General features: G+C 43.0%; 1 protein-coding gene across 19 annotated transcripts in view; it reads left to right on the forward strand.

Annotated features, from left to right (window-relative positions):
• The window catches only part of KALRN (kalirin RhoGEF kinase), a 698,826-nt gene that overhangs the window by 498,353 nt on the left and 182,151 nt on the right, over positions 1-18,322 (forward strand). For 6 of the 19 annotated variants that reach the window (XM_045851437.1, XM_045851440.1, XM_045851442.1 and 3 more), the window contains exon 34: positions 11,796-13,243. The exons of the other annotated variants lie outside the window; for them this stretch is intronic. In XM_045851437.1, coding sequence (XP_045707393.1) covers positions 11,796-11,858 — 63 coding nt within the window. In that variant the 3' untranslated portion in view covers positions 11,859-13,243. Of the gene's footprint in view, positions 1-11,795; positions 13,244-18,322 lie in introns of those variants that run through there. 19 annotated transcript variants of the gene reach the window in all.

Genomic DNA, 18,322 nt, shown 5'->3' on the forward strand with positions numbered 1-18,322 from the left:
GTATTGGGTTGGCCAAAAAGTTTGTTTGGTTTTTTCCATAAGATGGCTCTTGTAGTACTTAGGTGTCTAATTTTATTCTAAATGATTTCATTAGATTATATTGTGACAGCTGTCATAACACTATTCATTTAAAAAAACTTACCAAAATTGGTGAATTTTTGTGTAGCCATATTAATATTGAAGATGGAAGGAAATATGCAACATTTTCAGCATATTTTGCTTTATTATTATAAGAAAGGTAAAAACACAACTGAGGCACACACAAAAAAGATTTGTGCAGTGTATGGAGAAGGTGCTGTGACTGATTGAACATGTCAAAAGTGGTTTATGAAGTTTTATGCTGGAGATTTTTCACTGGACGATGATGCTCCATGATCAGGAAGACCAGTTGAAGTTGATAACGATCAAATTGAGATATTGAGAATAACCAGCGTTATACCATGTGGAAAAAGCCAACATACTCAAAATATCCAAATCAATAAAGTTATTAGTGAAAATGAAAAATGTGTCTTTTATGGAAAAAACTAAATGAACTTTTTGGCCAACCCAGTATATATAAATCTTTGTGCACATGTACTTGTGTTTCTCTTGGAGGTAAAGCTGGGAGTCTAATTGCTAGGTGATAGGGTATGTCTTATATACAAGGTCTATCCAGAAAGTATCTGGCCATGTACTGTGAAAAGGAGAGGCATTTCTTGAAGAAGATAGAAGATACAAGAGACACTGTACATAGGACAATGACACCTCAGTCCCCTTCAAAGTAGGCACCTTGGGACCTCACACAGTTCTCCCAGTCACCATCAGCTGCCCTGTCGTATTCTCATGAATCTCATTGATGATCTGAAATCTCTTCCCTTTCAAACGTGAGTTTAGTTTTGGGAAAAGCCAAAAGTCACAGGGCACCAAATCGGCTGGAGTGAAGCTGAGTCACCCAGGTGAATTGATGTTTCTCAAAACAACTTTGCACCAGATATGATGCATGAGAGGGTGTGTTGTCTTGATGAAGCTCCCAGTCACCAGTTGCCCACAGCTGCCACCTTCTGATTTATCCGAATAGTTTCCACAGAGGGATATTCAAGCTTAATGCAAAATTTGATGCAGATCGATTGCTCTACTCACTCAGTCATTTTGAATGTGGTGCTCACTCGAGCATCTACCACCCCCACTGACTAGCACAGTGAAGTCGTCATTGTTCACACATGCACATTCCAGTCCACTCTCCTTGGCTGCCAGGTTACATTGATGTCACACAAACTGTTCTCATTATGTTAACGTAATTGGACTTTTTCTGGACAGACCTCATATATCTTCCACTTTACTAGATGATGTAAACTTTTTTTAATGCTGATACCAAATTTACACCCTTACCAATATATGTGAAATTTTCTGTTGCTCTATATCCTTGCTTCTACTTGAAATTGTCAGGTATCAAAATTTTGCAGATCTAGTGGGTATGTGGTAACTATGGTGTTAATTTCTAATTCTCTAATTACTAATGAGGTTGGAACCTTATTGAACCTTAGAATTTTCTCTTCTATGATGTTCTTGTTCAAGCCTTTTGCCCCTATGTCTAATGAGTTGTCTGTTTTTTCTTCTGTGTTTTTAGGAGTTCTTCATATATTCTAGATATTAGTCATTTGTTGGTTATATATGTTGTAAATATCTGTCCTCAATCTGTGGCTAGTTTTTTTACTCTCTTTATTTTGTCTTGATAAACATATAATTTGCCATATGAAAGGCAATACATTTTTAAATTAGAGGCTCATATGATGTGACATATGAGACATTTCTTATATTTAGTATCGTAAAAGACAGTTCCCCATTTATGCCTCTCAGAACAGTGCACCAACACAGAGACCTTATATGTAATGCTGGCCTCTGTCAGTCCCTAAGTGCACCTGTGTTTGTGTGAAAGAATAAGAACTGTAACTTTTGGGATAAATTTGTCTGTTGTGTTTTACTCTATACATTATGTGACAAGTAATACAGCTACAGCAATGAAGTTTGTTAAAAGAAAATATATTAACACATCAGATCTGGAACTGAGCTGTTTGACAAACAGATCCAACACCTAGGAAGATAGTGATTGACCCTGAAGGACGGATCCTGCCCCCTTTGGCATTTATTGGGTGTCTGTCTAATGTACTCCCCTCCAAGCCACTGTCCTATTACACTTGACCTGTGAAAGGAGCCTCCCAACTGGTCCCCAGACAGTCACTCTTACCTCCATCTAGATCTCCTCTCCACTCTGCAGCCAATGGGATCTTTTTAACATTCAAGCTTTCCACATCGCTGAATGGCTTTAAGCCCTTCAATAGCACCCCTTTGCTCATAGGATAAATACCAAAATCCTCAACATGACTTCTGAGGGCTGCATGATCTGGACCTTAGCCTACTTCTCCAGCCCCACTGAAGCCACTCTTCTTTTTGTTTACTGCCTGGCAACCTCCCTGGCCCTCCTCTAATGTGTCAGGTTTCTTCCCAGACCAAGGCCTTTGTAAAGAGACTTTGTTTTCTCTACCTGGAAAATTCTTCCTCCTCCCATGCCAGAGTCCACCCCTTTTGCCCTCTCTTCTTTTGATCTCAGCCTCTCCTGTCATTCTGACAGTCTCCTCCCCAAGTCCTATCTCTTACCATACCTTGTACTGTTATTTCTTGGTACCTAGGGCCATCAGTATAAGCATTTGTTGGGTTATGTGACTGCATCTTCCACCCGACTTTTAAGCCTGTGAATGAGGGCAGAGATATGTCTGTTTTATACCCCCACGACATCACTGAATCCAACTAAGCATTGATTTAAAGGAGGCACTTGGTAAATATTTGTTAAATGAATACAGCAGGAACAAATAAACATAGAGCATTATGGGTAAGAGAGATCTAGAAATGGAGACTGAGTATAATTAAGAAAAGTCAAAATTCTAGTTTGATTAAGTTCAGAGAAGTTCCAGCATTAGACTTTACTAAATGGGTAGGGTTTATCCTGGCAGCATTGGTATTGTCAGTAAAGGTAGAGAGAAAGGAAAGCCGGGACACCTCGGAGCGTGCAGAGCAGATATACCTCATTGAAGTTCAGGGTTTGTGAGGTGAGCTGTGGGAAATAAAGCTGGAATGATTGTTTGCTTCAAATCATGGCAGACCCTGGAGACTATTTAAAGGATTTTAGACTTTACTGTTAGCACCCAAGAAACACTGAGAGTCTGTTTTATTTTAGCATGGAGGTTACCGAATTACTTTTATCTTCACCCCGATGCATCACTGTCCTTTTATTCCCTCATTCTTTCTCTAGACTCAGAGTCTAAGGTTAACCTATCTACAACACTCTGAGCCTCATCCTTTCTACCCACCTCCAGTATATCAATTCAATACACCTTCTCTTTGTGCTACAGTCAAACAACTCCCTTCCTCTACCATCTGACACATTTGTTATTTCATGCTACCGGTGAGATCTGCACTTGGACTTCTGCCCCTGATTCTTCTTTCTCTAGATCCTCACCAACTTCCAACAACATATTGCTTTCATTCTGATGTCCACAACAATATCTTTGAAGTGACTTCACTCCTAGGGGGAGTGTCATATTAATTGACTCACTCACTCACCACATTTTTCGAGCACCTGTTTGTCAGGCACTGTTCCAGGGTGGAGATGCACAGTGAAACAAAACAGACCAGCACCGACCCTTATGAACGCTAACTTCTACTGAGGAGCTGGAGAACCAACAAGCAAGTATAAGACCAACTGACAACATAGTGTGTACCGTCTCCGCTAGGTACAGCAGTTACGATTGCTCACCTCTGTTTCCAATTCGACATCCAGCTTTTCCTCAGTCTCAGCTTCAGAAAATTATTTCCTTTTTCTCTCAAACCGGTAACTTGGTTTGGCTTCCCTTTTAGAGGAAGAACAACATGATGATCCCAGACACTCAGATTTTACCTGTCAATTCATTTTCAGCATATTTCTGGATAGCTAGTCTGTTGCCAAGCGCTGAGAATAACTCCCTCAAAATTTCTGTCACACCACCCCAGGCAGACCTTGATTACCCTTTGTTTAAATCCTTCCAGTAGCCTCCTAAATGGCCTTCCTGTTTTCTGGGATTTTGCCCCTGCATTTTACTTTTTCTACCAACAACACATTCATCTTCCTAAAACATGCCTTTCAACATCTCACTTGTCTGTTAAAAGCCTTCGGTAGCACATTTATCAGGGTAAAGTATAGGCCCATTTCCAAACACATTTATATGGCTTTCCCTCCTACATATGATCCTTTAGAGACCCTTATCTGCTATACACACTATAACGCATTCACATTATATTGAATCGTAGGAAACTGCCATTTTTGTGTATCCAAATGGTTGAGTGTCAGCAATGTACGTTTCAAACTCATTGTACTTATTCAAGTCATTGGTTGCCTGCATGTCTTTCTCTCCCGTGTTACACTGTGAGATCCTTGATGATCATGTCTTGGTCTAAACGATGCTCATGTCTTTCCTGTCTGTGTCAGCTGCCAGCACACAGTGACCACTGGGAGCTGGGTGCCCCCACCCATGCCGTGCTTTGCTCGGGCTGCTTCATCGCCTGAAATGCCCACTGACTTTGCCTAAGCACATCTGGCCCACCCTCCACTGCCAGCCTGGCTCAAGCCCCCTTCACTTAAATGCTCACTATTTCTCCACCTTAACCTCCCACCACCACCTCCGAACTACCAGTATTGCCCACCCTCAAAACCAAATACATTGGACCCATGAACAACAAGCGGGTTGGGGCAGTGACCCCTTGCACAATGGAAAGCCTGTGCATGATTTTTGACTCCCCCCACTCTTAACTGCTAACAGTCTACTGTTGACTGGAAGCTTTGCTAATAACATAAGGAGTTGATTAACACATGTTTTTTATGTTATGTGTATTATATAGTGTGTTCTTACACTAAAGTCCTCCAGAGAAAAGAAAATGTTGTTAAGAAAATAATAAGAAAGAGAAAATGCATTTACAGTACTATACATATTTGTTTTTAAATGTTTGCATATAAGTGGACATATACAGTTCAAACCAGTGTTGTTCAAGGGTCAACTGTATTATTTTATTAATTTCCAGGGCATATATTATATATTTTACATTGTATTTGCCACGTATAGCATAAAATTGCTATAAAATTACACTCAGCATAAAATTACACTCTTAACAATGAGCTGGAAGATCTCTGTTTCTAGCCCTGATCTTTCACCCTGGGATTAAGACCCCATTTCCAACTGCCTATGGCATTAACTGCACTCTGCTCAAAAGATGTGAAACTGAACTCGTCGTCTGCCATCTCCCAGATCTGCTCCTCTTCTAACACCCTGGCCCACAGCTTGACCTCTAACCCTTCTTGGTTTTCCTTTCTTCTCCATCCTTTTCCTGAAATAACATCGCAGTGGACCTCACAGTGATTACGCATTCTTCAGCCTGGCTTTAGGCTTTCACATACTATACGAAGTCTGTTCCTGGGAGCTTCAAGAGGCAAAGCATGTCTCTCAAATCACAGTAATGTGCCCTAAGACCTAGAGCCTCCTGACACACAGGCCTCTTCCCCCTGTAGCTGCCCCCCTCTGGGTCCTCTGCTGTCTGCAAACCTGTCCTCTAACATAAATTTTCTGGTAGGTATGTATGATCATCTTTACTAAAATATAAAGGTGTTTCAAATTATAATTGCTTTTGTCTACCAGTCTGTACTGCATCACTGTGTCCCCAAAGTTATTTCCCTGTCCTGATAGCTACATTTCAGGTCTCACGAAGAGTGTTGTTGGAACACGTCTTCATTATTAGAATGATTTCTTGAGTCCCTTCCCTCGGCACTTTTTGAGGCAGCGTCTCCTCCCAGTTTGCTGTTGTCTGTGGGTTAGTTTTTGTCTCAGCAGCTGAATCCTGAGACCCATGAGGACAAGGCTCTATGTGATACCCTGTGTTACCTACAGTGAACTGAGATAGAGTTAGAGGTTCCCAGAAAGTGCTCAAAAAATACTTGTTTGAATGGAATGTGTTATGTGTGTAACTTCTGTTTATGTATGTGTATGAATTTGTGTGTGTGTCTGGGTGTGTTTATCATAAATGCTCTAAGAAGTATTCATCTATGTGGTCTGGGAAGCTGGGGTATCTTGGATATGTTCCCTGGCCACCAGACCCATAACATGATAAAACAGTAAGTCATGTGCTCCCAAAGTCCAGGCTGGGACTGTCACAGGTGAAGGGCCTACCTGAGCTGCAGCCTGAAGTTACTTTTCTGTCCCACCTGCTTGGGGTCTTCTTTTTTCCTCTAAATATAAATAACTGAGTTTCTGTTAAGCGTAAGTTGAAATGTGTATGTGTGTGTGTGTGTATATGTGTGTGTATTTGTGCTTATGTATGTATATACAGGGTGGTGCAAAAGTAGGATTACAGTTGCTCATATTGGAAAACAACACAATAACTAACAAATAAAAATACAAATAATAACAAGAATAAACTCTGTGTTTTGTGTACTCACAACTATAAACCCACTTTTGCCCACCCTGTGTACATATAATGTGTATATACATATGTGAATGCATGTATGTATATATGAAGGAAATACATGAAAATACAATAAATAGTGGTTATTTCCGCATGGTGGCTTTTTCCAAATTCCCTCTGATAATAAAATTACTGTTATTAACCAAAAAACCCCAATAGGTATTATTTTTAAGTGATGGGAAGGGACACGATTATTAGGTGGTCACTGAGGTCCACCTTATGTGTGAAACAAGGACAAGGGGACAGCAGGTGCCTCGTAGGGCTCAGGCAGACAAACCGTCAGTGTCTCAAGATGAGATGAAGTGACCAGAGGGTGAATTGGGGCCAAAGCGCAGGCCAGGCCAAGGTTGTGAGCAGAGGAACCGGTAACTTTGTTTGTGAAGGTCAGGGGCCTAGGTCAGTGGAGGGAATGAGAAGAAACATTTGGCTGGTGGAGGGTCAAGAGCAATAAGGAGATGAGGAAAAGCTTGAGCAACACTTTCAAGTTTATGAAGAGATTTCATGAAGACATTTGCAGTGGGAGAGAGAGAAAGCAGACCTGTTTCAAGTTTGGTTTTAATGCCCTGTGGTTCCAGATGGGGGGCTTTGCAGAGTGAGTCAGTGTCAGACACTGGACCCAGGTGAGGAGGACACAGAGAACTTCCGTCAAGGACATGGGCGAGCCCTGCATGGGCGGCAAGTTTGCAAATAGGTGGTGCATCATTAGGTCAAGACCCATGTCTCCCCCACCTCCCGCATCCCCCTCATCTCTCCCAGTCTAAGGGCAGAAGAAACATTCTCTGGTAAGAATTCTTGATAAAGAGGCTTTTTCTAACCTTTCTGAACTTGAAAGAAAGTAATTATATATGAAACAAGTATCTTCAAGGGCATTTCTCCCACTCTGCCCGGTTTCATTGTTCTGTCAGCGGGTCCCTGAGCAGAGGGAGAGATGGAAAGAGGAAAAACAGGAGATTGACGCTTCCTCTTTCTTGCTGTGGCTGATGTCCCTGGGGTGGTGTGCTGGAGGCAGGAGCACCTCACCTGTCACTGCAGAGGGAGCCCCGTGGAGTGTAGCTCTACTCCTACTAGAGGCCTTCCTCCTCCACAGACTTCAGCATGAGGAGCCTGGGGTCAGCAGGAGCAGCAAGCACCCACGTCTAGAAACCAAAAGATAGCCCTTCAGGCAGAGTAGAAAGCATGAAAAAAACAAATAAGGTCACAAGATCAATCCTTGAAAAACAGCTAAGCTGAAAATACATTTCATGGTTTTTTTTAATGTCTTCTACATATGCACAATTCAGTATTTTTACTGTTCTACACCTCAGCTTTAATTCTGATGGCTGTATCCTGAAAATTTCCAGTCTGAGCTCTAGTTTGAAATCCAAGGTGGAGGAGCACAAACAGCACACAAGTCCCCACCAAGGACTCTGCCCTGCCACCCATCTAATGGGAGAGACATAGTCTTTTCCATCAGAAGTCCCTGCTGTAACTGGGCAGGCCAACTAAAGTGCGGAGACTGGCTGTGAGGAAATTACCCGTGGCATAAACCATTGGTGATAACAACTGCCTTCTGCTTTTCTTCCTAACTCCTAATACGAGCCTGGCAGTCCCTGTACAGTCTCTCATTTGATCCTCTCCACAGTTCATCAAGGTAAGTATCATTATCCTCATTTTGCAGAAAATGTCACTCAGAGGGGTTAAATAACTTGCCCAGGGTCACACAACCAGAAAGTGGCAGAGCTGAGACCTGAGCCTGGGTCTTTCTTTGGTGTCTCCTGCACACCTGCCTTCTGCTGGCTAAGCCCACTAGCAAAAACAATTGGACGATTCAGGCAAAAACACACAATGTAACATTTAGACCCAAAAGGTGTAAGTCCTATTGTTTCCCCCTTCCTGATCCACTGAACAAAACACGCCTGAATTAAAATTCCAGAAACATTCCGTGTCCCATGTGTTGCGTGTGTCAGTTGCTCACTGCCTTCTGTGCCTAGCAGAGCAAGGCATGCGTCAGGAGTTTAGAGGAGGCTGTCCACTGTGTCTTACCCATTGGAGTAGTAATTCAGGCATACCCTTGCCTCACTGATTTGCTAATCCATCAGACAGAAATGTGCAGAACACATAGTCAACTGAAGATGCATTTAAGAACATAGTGCAAAATTGCCCCAAATTCTTTGTGGAACGAGAAAAAGTATAAATCTATAATATAATAAATATGTTCCCTATTTGTAGCTATTTTTATTTTACCGGGTGTCCAATGGTGTCTCTTGGACGCCCAGCGTTGGCAGGACATCCCTCTGTAGCTCAGGAAACTCAAGTTGTGAGTGTCTAGTGTTAGAACAGGACCCACAGTCCACTGAAGGGGTCCACAGGAAGGGGTCTGTGCCTGAAGAGTGGGATGTGGGGGAAATCTCAGCATAGACCCCTCTCCCTACAAGCAAAGAATGCCTGGTTAATAAAAGCCACTCCTGTCAAAGTGGGTCTCACTGATTCTTGCTTTTTGTAGAAAAAGGTGAAGACAAGGGCATTTGGACAATATGTGCTGGCAGGTGTGGAAATGCAGCTGAAATACTGCAAAGCTTAGGTTTCCCAGTGATAGAAAGGTTGGGACCTAGAAAAGGCCTCTGTGCTAAGGTTTCCCCAAACCAGGGAAATATTTCAAAAGGCTAATCTCAAGCCTACCTTGGCCTAGGGAATCAGAATGCCAAAGATACAGGGTTATTAGATATGGACGATATATGTGGTTGCCAAACTAAGAGTTATTTTCTAAGTAATGGAAATCACTAGTGTTTCAAAAAAGTTAATGACCTTCTTTTTTTCACCCCTCCACTTAAACTTTTCCCACTAGCCCTTTCCTAAGCCAAGTTAAATATATATATATCTCAATAAGATTCTGAATGACTGTCATTTCGTCTGTGCATGGTGCTAATACCTCTTTCAGGGTACCACCTGGGCTCTGCACAATAATGGCTTCCTATGTGAAAGTGTCTGTATTTCCTCAGGGTTTTGGAGAACAAATGTTCAGTTGGCCTGCATGTATTTATTTGTCATATGTCTTATGTATAAAACCATCATCAGACAGATTTGCAGGAACACGGAGACAGTCACAACTTGAGGTTTAAGAGGAGAGGCGATTTGAATGCAAAACCCAATGAATATGCATAATGAAGTGACTCAAAACACTTCTAGCGAGGTCCTCAAGGATAAGGTGGATCCTGAAAATATGCGAGGGGTGCTTTCCAAGACCTTTGGCATCCATAAACATACAAACATACAAATATCACTTCGCAGATGGATTCTCTGTTACAAGAGACAGCATAACTAACTGGGTAAGCATAGCTTTGAGTCCAGCCATCCTCAGTACAGAGCTCAGCCCCTCTGCTTGCCAGTTGTATGATCCTGGGCAGGACCTCTCAGCGCTTCAGTCCGCAAAATGGGGGTAATGGTATTACCCACCCCATAAGGTGTGGTGCAACGCATGTGAAACAATGCATGCCACTCACAACTTTGCTTGGCACATGCTAAACATTCAATAAACATTAGCTGTTAACAATAAGGATAATAAAATAATGAATAAATTAGATATTAATAAAAACAACAATAAAATATTTTAAAAACTGTTCTCCCTTTAAGAATTTTAACAACTAACCTGGCTGGCATAGCTCAGTGGATTGAGCGTGGGCTGCAAACCAAAGTGTCGCAGGTTCGATTCCCAGTCAGGGTACATGCCTGGGTTGCAGGCCATGACCCCCAGCAACCCCACATTGACGTTTCTCTTTCTCTCTATCTCCCTCCCTTCCCTCTCTAAAAATAAATAAATAAAATCTTTGAAAAAAAAAAGAATTTTAACAACTGCATAAAGAATGTCAAGGTCAGTATTTCTAAAACTATTAAATTCTGCCATTAAAAATAAATTCTACAGCCCTTATAGCATATCTATAAACTACACTGGAAATGATCATGAATTATGATGGAGGGGACTAGCTAATCCAGACAGCTGATGCCACCCCTTCCAGACCCCCCATGAATATAACGCAACATGAAATTAGACAGACCCTCGTTCCCCGGCAAATGTGAGCTCTGTGGCTATACTGCCTTCACCTATGAGTTACTTCACAAATGCATGCATACAGCTCCTGGCTTTCTTCAATATCTCATCTGTCTCCTGAATCCTAAGTATCCTCTGTCTTGCTCACAGCTCAGGGTAACCACCATTTGAACTGGATGCTGAAGTGTTTCCTCTCCCTTAATGAACAGTTTTTGCCCTGCTGGAGTTCTTACTAAGAGAGTTTCAAACTGTTTTTCTTGTTTCTATGTGGCAAGTATGACGGAGCCTTTGACATCACGAGCTGAGCCACAGTCACATGTGAGATCATGCTCTTTATCTTGAACTTCTCTCTTGGCTAGGAGCCACTCCTCCAATTCCACTAGAAGTTGACTTTCTTTGAGGGACCACTGTTCTTAAACAAATAACTCATCACTTCAGACGACCCAGTAGCAAGGCTGTAATCGCACTAGATTATGGAAGGGGTGCAGTCACTAGACTGTATCACGGCCCATCCTTTGCTCCCTCTCTCACACAATGGCCCATTCCCTCGACTGGCCTTGCAGCCTATGTGAACTAGCCTCATTCCTGAGAAAAATTACAGATTACCATATGCCATGGACCCTGGAAACACTTGAAATAATAAATTTTAGGTCCATCACTGCTAAAGATCTACTATATACATGGGTAAACTTTTCTAAGTTTTCCCCCTAGTTGAGTGCCATAGCAAGAATTGTTGGTGGAGCATGGGAACCCTGAAAGGGGTTGAAACAGGAGAACTACAAAACAAAAAGGCATAAAATAAACACTAACAATCACTGCCACTAAGACATCATATTTAATGCATCTCTGTTTATATTATTCCTGGCTCTATTTTTGTTTCTATGCCTGGGACACTGGGAAGTCACGGCAGGTCTGTCCTACAGGGAACCAATGCGAGGAACAGTGTATGGATCCGAGCCCTAGCAAAGTTAGCCCAAGTAGCCAGCCAGCGATCCTCATCTGGATCCTGGACCTGGTTGGCTGCTCCTGGGCATTCACACCAAGGAATGTCCTAGAGAGCGTTGCCTACTCCATTACCTCCTCTACAAAATGATTGTATATTTGCCACATTGCACTCTGTGCACTGGGTTGCTAGAAATACAATAGGTTGCACTGATGATTTCTGTTTTCTATAAAGGGCTACGTGATCTCATGCAAAGTTTTGCAAAGTCATATGCAAATCACAGAGCCCTGGCCCTTTTCTTAACAGGATGGCAACCTTGCTCCTCGGTGGCACCTGGGACCTGGAGATCCTTTCTCCACTTACGTTTAACGCGCAGCCTGGGACTTGTCCCTGCAGCTCTCCGGGTTAGCCGTGCCGCCGTTGAGACCTCCCACCTGGACTCCCATCACCCACTTCTCTTGAGACTGCTCTGGCAGAGCTGGTGTGGGGTGCAGCCTTTGCTCAGAGGGCAACATGTTTCAAGCAAAATCTGCCCACCCAGGCCATGGGCTCACCCCTCAGGGCTCCCTGCTTCTCTGTTGGGTTCAATTCGAGGTTGCCAGGCTTCTTTCCAAAGTCTAAAATGGTGGGACGGTAGGGAACTGTGAGAGGCCTCATGACCCAAGGTACTCCCCCCAGCTCCCAATCTGAACACCAGGCACCCCAGGCCCTCCCTGCCCTAGAGGTCTACAGTGTGAGTGGGCAGGTTCATTAGAGGGAGATACTTGTCTCTGGAGTTTTTCTCCTGGGTGAACGTTTCTATTGTCAGTCGCCTTCAGTCTGGAAAGTCCCATTGTTCCAGTCTAGCCTGCCTGCTCCAATGAGAAAGAGGGAGGAGGAGGAATGCATGGTTTATGGCAGAGAAGAAGAGGGCTAACCCTAGCTGTTCCCAAACATTGGCCACAAACACTTTCCCGACAAATGTTCTATCTGCTTCAGCCTACCCAGGTTTTGTCAAGATTTTCTAGTTTCCTTCCTAACCTCACTCATTCCTGAGGTCTCTGGTTCAAACCCACCCTCCCAGCCTTCCCTTGCTTCCAGATTATCCTTTTAGGGGGTGAATGGGAAGTAGGAGAAGAAATCAATGAAACACTCTGGTGACATGTTGGCCATTGAGACTAGACGGTGTGTACGTGGGCATTCATTTTACCATTCTCTCCACTTTTGTATATGTTTGCAATTTTTCATAATAAAAAGTTAAAGAATAAAAAAAGTCTTTCAACTTCTGAGACACTTAAGAGAGAGCCTCAACCCCTAACACAGTTTCCTGGGACCCACAGACTAAGGCAAGAGACAAAGATAATTCCATTACATATATATATATGTATATTCATTTTCTAATTTTTTAAGTCCCACTGCTTTATTTTCAATAGACTAAACCTTATTTCTAAGAGATCCCGAAGTCGGGCTTATTTATTTCCCCCAGCTGGGTTGTGGGGGAGGGCTGGGTAAAGGGTTCCTTAAAATCCTGAAAGTTTACACTTCTATGTATCTCACAATCTTGTTGTGAGGAGGGGACTTGTTCAGTGTTCTGAACTTTGAGGAGGAAACGCGCTCTCAATTCAAAGTGTCATTCTCTGGAATTGCACCTGGCTCAGGAAAGGACTGTCTTTGTACTTGAATTAAATCCAATGGAGAACCTTAACACGGGCATTTGCATGACTGAGAATTGCTGCTGTCTTTTTTCCGTATGTCACTTTCTTGAATGTGTTCTAATAAAATGATTCTAAAGCAGGCTGTTGATATACAGTGATTTATAAATACTTTCTACTGAGTGCCGAGGCCCTTAATTTTCTACCGAGAGTCCACCCCATCCCATTCTCTGGGAAGATCTGTCTAGCTGGGGACAGACGCCACTGAGCGTCCATCTGGCATGATGGCGGCACCACTGCAATTACAATCACTAATAAGAATGATATCAACCACAGTAATTTTGTCTTCTGGTCGCCTAGCAGCAGAACTTACTTTCCAGAATAAAGAACAGCCATATGTAGTGAATGAGTGTGGTGAGGAGCAGGGAGGGTGGAGGAGGCAGGGCAGGAACAGGAGTGTAAATCTGTCAGGGAACGGGGAGGGGGCAAGGTGGAAGGAGAGACAAAGGCACCCAAGTTCAAGTTCTGTCTGTTCAGTGATACATCTCAGCAAGTTAAAATGGTAATTAACGGTTAAATTTTATTTACAGAATTGCACCTTAGCAAGTTACAAATCTCAAAATCTCACCAAGCAAACTAGAAGCAAAAAGGGGAGAATATGTATTTCTAAATGTAATTATTTTGAGAAGCACTTTTTATCCCAGTCTTTATCCGCCTTCAGCCAGACAGGTGAGGGCACCGCCATGAGCTAGGAACAGAGTTGGGCCAGTTCTCTGGGAAGGAGGCATTGTTGGCAACCTTACAAAGGGGCAGCAAAGGCAGAACCAGACAAGAGGCTTCCATTCACTGATCACCTTTCTCAGACCAGAGGCTGGGAAAGCACTGGATACATGTTTTCTTCTCTAGTCTTCACAACCATCCTGAGAGGCAGGCAGTACTGTCTTCATTTGCCAGATGAAGAGCCTAAAGCCAAGGGAAGTAAATAACTTGTACAGACTCAAAAAGCTAGAAAATAGCAGATTTATGATTCAGATTTGGTCCCTAACCCCAAACCCATGCTTTCTTAAACCACAGAGTGGATGGCCCACGGCCCAGACTGGGCTCTCCATTGCACACTGCCATGGTCCTCACTTTAGTGAGCTGTGCAGCCTCTCTATGCCCAGGGGGTTGGGAGAGAGGTAAAGCCAGCTCGGGCTCTTCTTTGTGCAGTTGGAGATCCCTCCTGGGCCAGGGTCTTGGCAACCCACATCCATCCATGTCCCTGGGTCTTCATTGTGTAGAGCACAGGCTAATGAGGCTGCAATCACCATTTGGTTTTCATAGGGATGTGCTCACTCTTTCGAATATTTGAATGCTTGCAGTGCTAAGCATTATGAATAAGGGAGGCAAATATGTAAAGACTCAGCCTCTGTTTTCATGGAGCTTACCAGCAGAAGGACAGACATTAATCAGGTAACACATGAATGGGTATGTAATTACAACTGGAAGGGACCTTGGAGATCATTGAGATCAACAGATGAAACGGGACCCAGAAATGCTAAGCAGTTTGCCCGAGCCCATATAGCAAGCTAGGGGCAGGATGTGGACTGGAACTCAGAAGTCATGATTTTTATTCATAAGACAACTTTTCCCCCCACCATGTCACACTCTAGTCTGTTGCATACCCTTAGACTGGCCCCTAACCCCGGCCAGCCATACAAACATGTTGATCAATCAGTACACTATCCCCATACCTAAGGAAAACCACACGGCATATTTTGTAATGATAAACAGTACAGTGAACGAAACCCCTGAGGATGGCATTTACCAAGCCCTGTTTGCAGAGTTATTCCAGACCCCAAAGTAGAAACAGAGAGGCAAGGCCCCTGTGCTGTAGCAGTGCTGCCAAAGAAGGATGCTTGCAGCGTTTTGGTCTGACCCCAATATTTTCTCATCTCCCAGGTTCAGCCATCATTTATTCACCCATTATTAATTCAACAAATATTTATTGAGGGCTCACGAGGTGCCAGGCACAGTTCTCAGAGCTGGGGACACAGCAGTGAACAAAAAGGACTGCCCTTGTGCAGCGGGTGTGCTACCTGAGGGAGACAGACAATAAACAAACAAATAACATGCCATCATAGAAGGTGATAAATGCTGCAAATAAAAAATAAATCAAGAAAGAGATGCAGGGAGTGCCCAGAGGTAGGGGGGCATGTGGTTGGGAAAAAGATCTCCCTGAGAAAATGACGTTCCAGGTTATCACTTTACACACACACACACAGTCACATGTGCAGTGTGATTTGAAAAGTCACACAAGCCTTCCTCTGCCTCCTTCAGAAAAGTAAAGGCTTCTCAGTAGCACATCCCAGAGGCCAATTCCAAGCCTTTCCTTTCTTCCTTTGAGCTAAAACAATGGTCATGCACTTGTATACACATCAGGATCAACCAGAGGACTTGTTAAAACACAGATTGCTAGTCCATACTATCAGTATGTGGTTTAGTAGGTCTGGGGTGGATCCGTGATTTTGCATTTCTAACAAATTCCTAGGTAATGCTGGTGCTGCTCCTCCAGGGACCACACTCTCAGAGCCATCAGGTTAAGTCATTATAGCTGTTAGATCCCTGTAAAAAATAAACTATTATCTGAGAAAGGATGCATCCATTCGTTAGGATCTATGGATCTTATTAAAGTAGCTATCCCAAGAACAGGCTGCTTAAGAAATGTGACTCTTTCTAGCTGGGGTAAGTTTCAGAAGCCACAGCCCAAGACCCCCAAGCACTGACGAGTCAGGGCAAAGAACAGATCCTGAAAAGGTGGTGACAACAGTATTTCATTGATTGTCTGTCAGCGCTCTGCATTTTCCTAGCACTTAATACTTTTACAAGCCCTTTGCCCTCACTCTCTTTTTACACAGTTAACCTACTAGGTAGGCAAAACGGGTGTCATTATTACATTTTATAGATAAGAAAATTGAAACAAAATCATTATGTGGCCTCCCTTGGGCATCAAGGATGAGAATCCCAGATGCCTTACACTTAACTCAGTGTTCTTTCTTCTTCAACACTTTTCATAACGCTAGCTCCAGCTTTCTCCGGGAGCTTCTGCCCCTGAGTCCTTAAAATCCGGGATGTGTAGTCACTCTTTGCCTGTTGCTCTGTTCAAAATCCCACTTGTTGCAAATAGACTGTTCATGAGGTTGATGAACTGTGGCAAATACTAGGCCCTGCATGAGTCCTCTCTGCCATAAACACATTTCTACTCTTCTACTGCTCGTTTTAGCATTAGCCTAAGCTAGAACTAATAGTTATGAGAGCAAACCTGCTGGGGGAAAGCACACCTAATGCTTTCCAAAGACAAATAGAAATGGCATTTGGATTATATGTACTATTGCTTCCATCCCTTTAGTAGAGATAATTGAAACTTTTCTGCGTCACTAAAACTCACAGCAAAATGAAAGTGGATTTTACTAAATGTGATGGCTGTGGTATTACATTTTCAGATATTTAAAAAGATCAAAAAAAATCATGGACATGAAAAATATCTTCCCACACTTGCCCTTCTGGTTATTTTCTTCAGTTCTGCACTGATTCCTCAGGTCTCCCATTGAATCTCACAGTGACCCATGGGTTCCAAGGAGCTGTCTCTCTTCAGCTTCCGTTCTGTTTTTGACCATCCAGGAGCTTAAGGTTATAGAAATTTAATTTCTGAAACTACCCTCATTGTTCTCTCAACCTACTGATATGCTCACATCTTCCTCTGGTACTGCCATCGGGACGACTCATTGATTCAGTAAGCATTTATTAAGCATGGGATGTGCACCAAATCCTGTAAGAACCTTTGAACAGGCTACAAAAATGAGTTAGATATAATTCTGTCCTCAAAGAACATAGTAGATTCACTCTCTAAATTTCGTAGAAATATCAACATTCAAATATATTCTAGACGTAGATTATAAACCCATGTGAGCTTCACCCATTTTTATTCTCTGTACTCACCATGTGCTCAAATAAAGCTAATTGCTGACTTATGTTAGACTCACCACAAAGGAAAGGATAGATAACTGGGAAGAAAAGAGTGGAATGAGGCAGAAGCTCTACTCGGTAGTTCTGAGCACACATGGAGATCTGCACCAGCAGCCCAAGGCCTGGTATCAACAGGGCAGTAGAATCTAAAATCTGCTATAGATACTGCACATGTGCATTATAACGAATTAAATATGTAAGGGTCTTAAAGCTTGGGTGATCAGAAGTTCCATATTGATGAAAGATCCAGTGTGAATGTGTTATTGCTGAGTTTTAGAGTCTGAAGTATGCTGTAAAAAAGTGATGCTGTATTCCTTAAAAACAAATAGTTCATGTTCACTGCAACACAGGAACTGAGCATGTAAGAAATAGGTTGGATTGGGAGAGGTGGGGTGGGGTATAGAGGGTTCAGTTAGTTGGGTTGGTATGAGAGAACCTGTGAGAAGAGGTGCAGACAATAATCCAACAATGTGTGTATGCTTGAGTATGTGAGCCCTTTAAATTCATAATCCCAAAAGGAAGGCAAGTTTAGAAAACCAAACACAGTCAGAAAATAAGGATGAGCATATAGTTCTGGTGACCAAGCAGCTGAAGAAATACCCCGACCCACCTGCCTCCTAGGAATGTACATCAGCTGTCACTCCCTCAGCACCTGTAAGGAGCAGCTCAGGCTCTGACTCCCCTCTGCTTTAGGTCAGGCTTTGTGAATAGTGGAATTCCAGGACAGGGACTCAGGGCAGATATGAAGCTGGATCTCATATCTGCCCTTTGGTTCCTATTTCTCACACCTCTGCAATCTGGAGAGGATTTTCACAGCACAGTGCTGTATCCAGGCTTCCAATGACCAACAAGGGTGCTAGTGGCGTGATAATACAGCCAGGCCTAAAATGGGGATATGGACATGGAGAGTGGGAGCAACAGGGAGAATTTAGAGGGTTTAAAAATAGCAGTGATGGGGAGAGAGTCTCTGTGTCTGCTTTTGAGTTTTGGGGGTGGTAAAGATTGTTATTTTATTCATAAGGATGTCCATGGACTCTGATGCTTGTTGATGGTGACCTTTTAATGAGCTTTATGCCCAAGCTTAGTGTGGAGTTTTTAGATGAGGCAGTGCCACATTCTGCTGGGTGGTGGCTATGGCACACATCAAGGTGAAGGGAGGTGCCAGGGTGGGGATGGGGACGAAAACCTCGCCGATGT

Source organism: Phyllostomus hastatus, unplaced genomic scaffold (assembly GCF_019186645.2).
Source record: "Phyllostomus hastatus isolate PE091 unplaced genomic scaffold, TTU_PhHast_1.1 phas_contig_86, whole genome shotgun sequence".
Classification (NCBI taxonomy): Eukaryota; Metazoa; Chordata; class Mammalia; order Chiroptera; family Phyllostomidae; genus Phyllostomus; species Phyllostomus hastatus.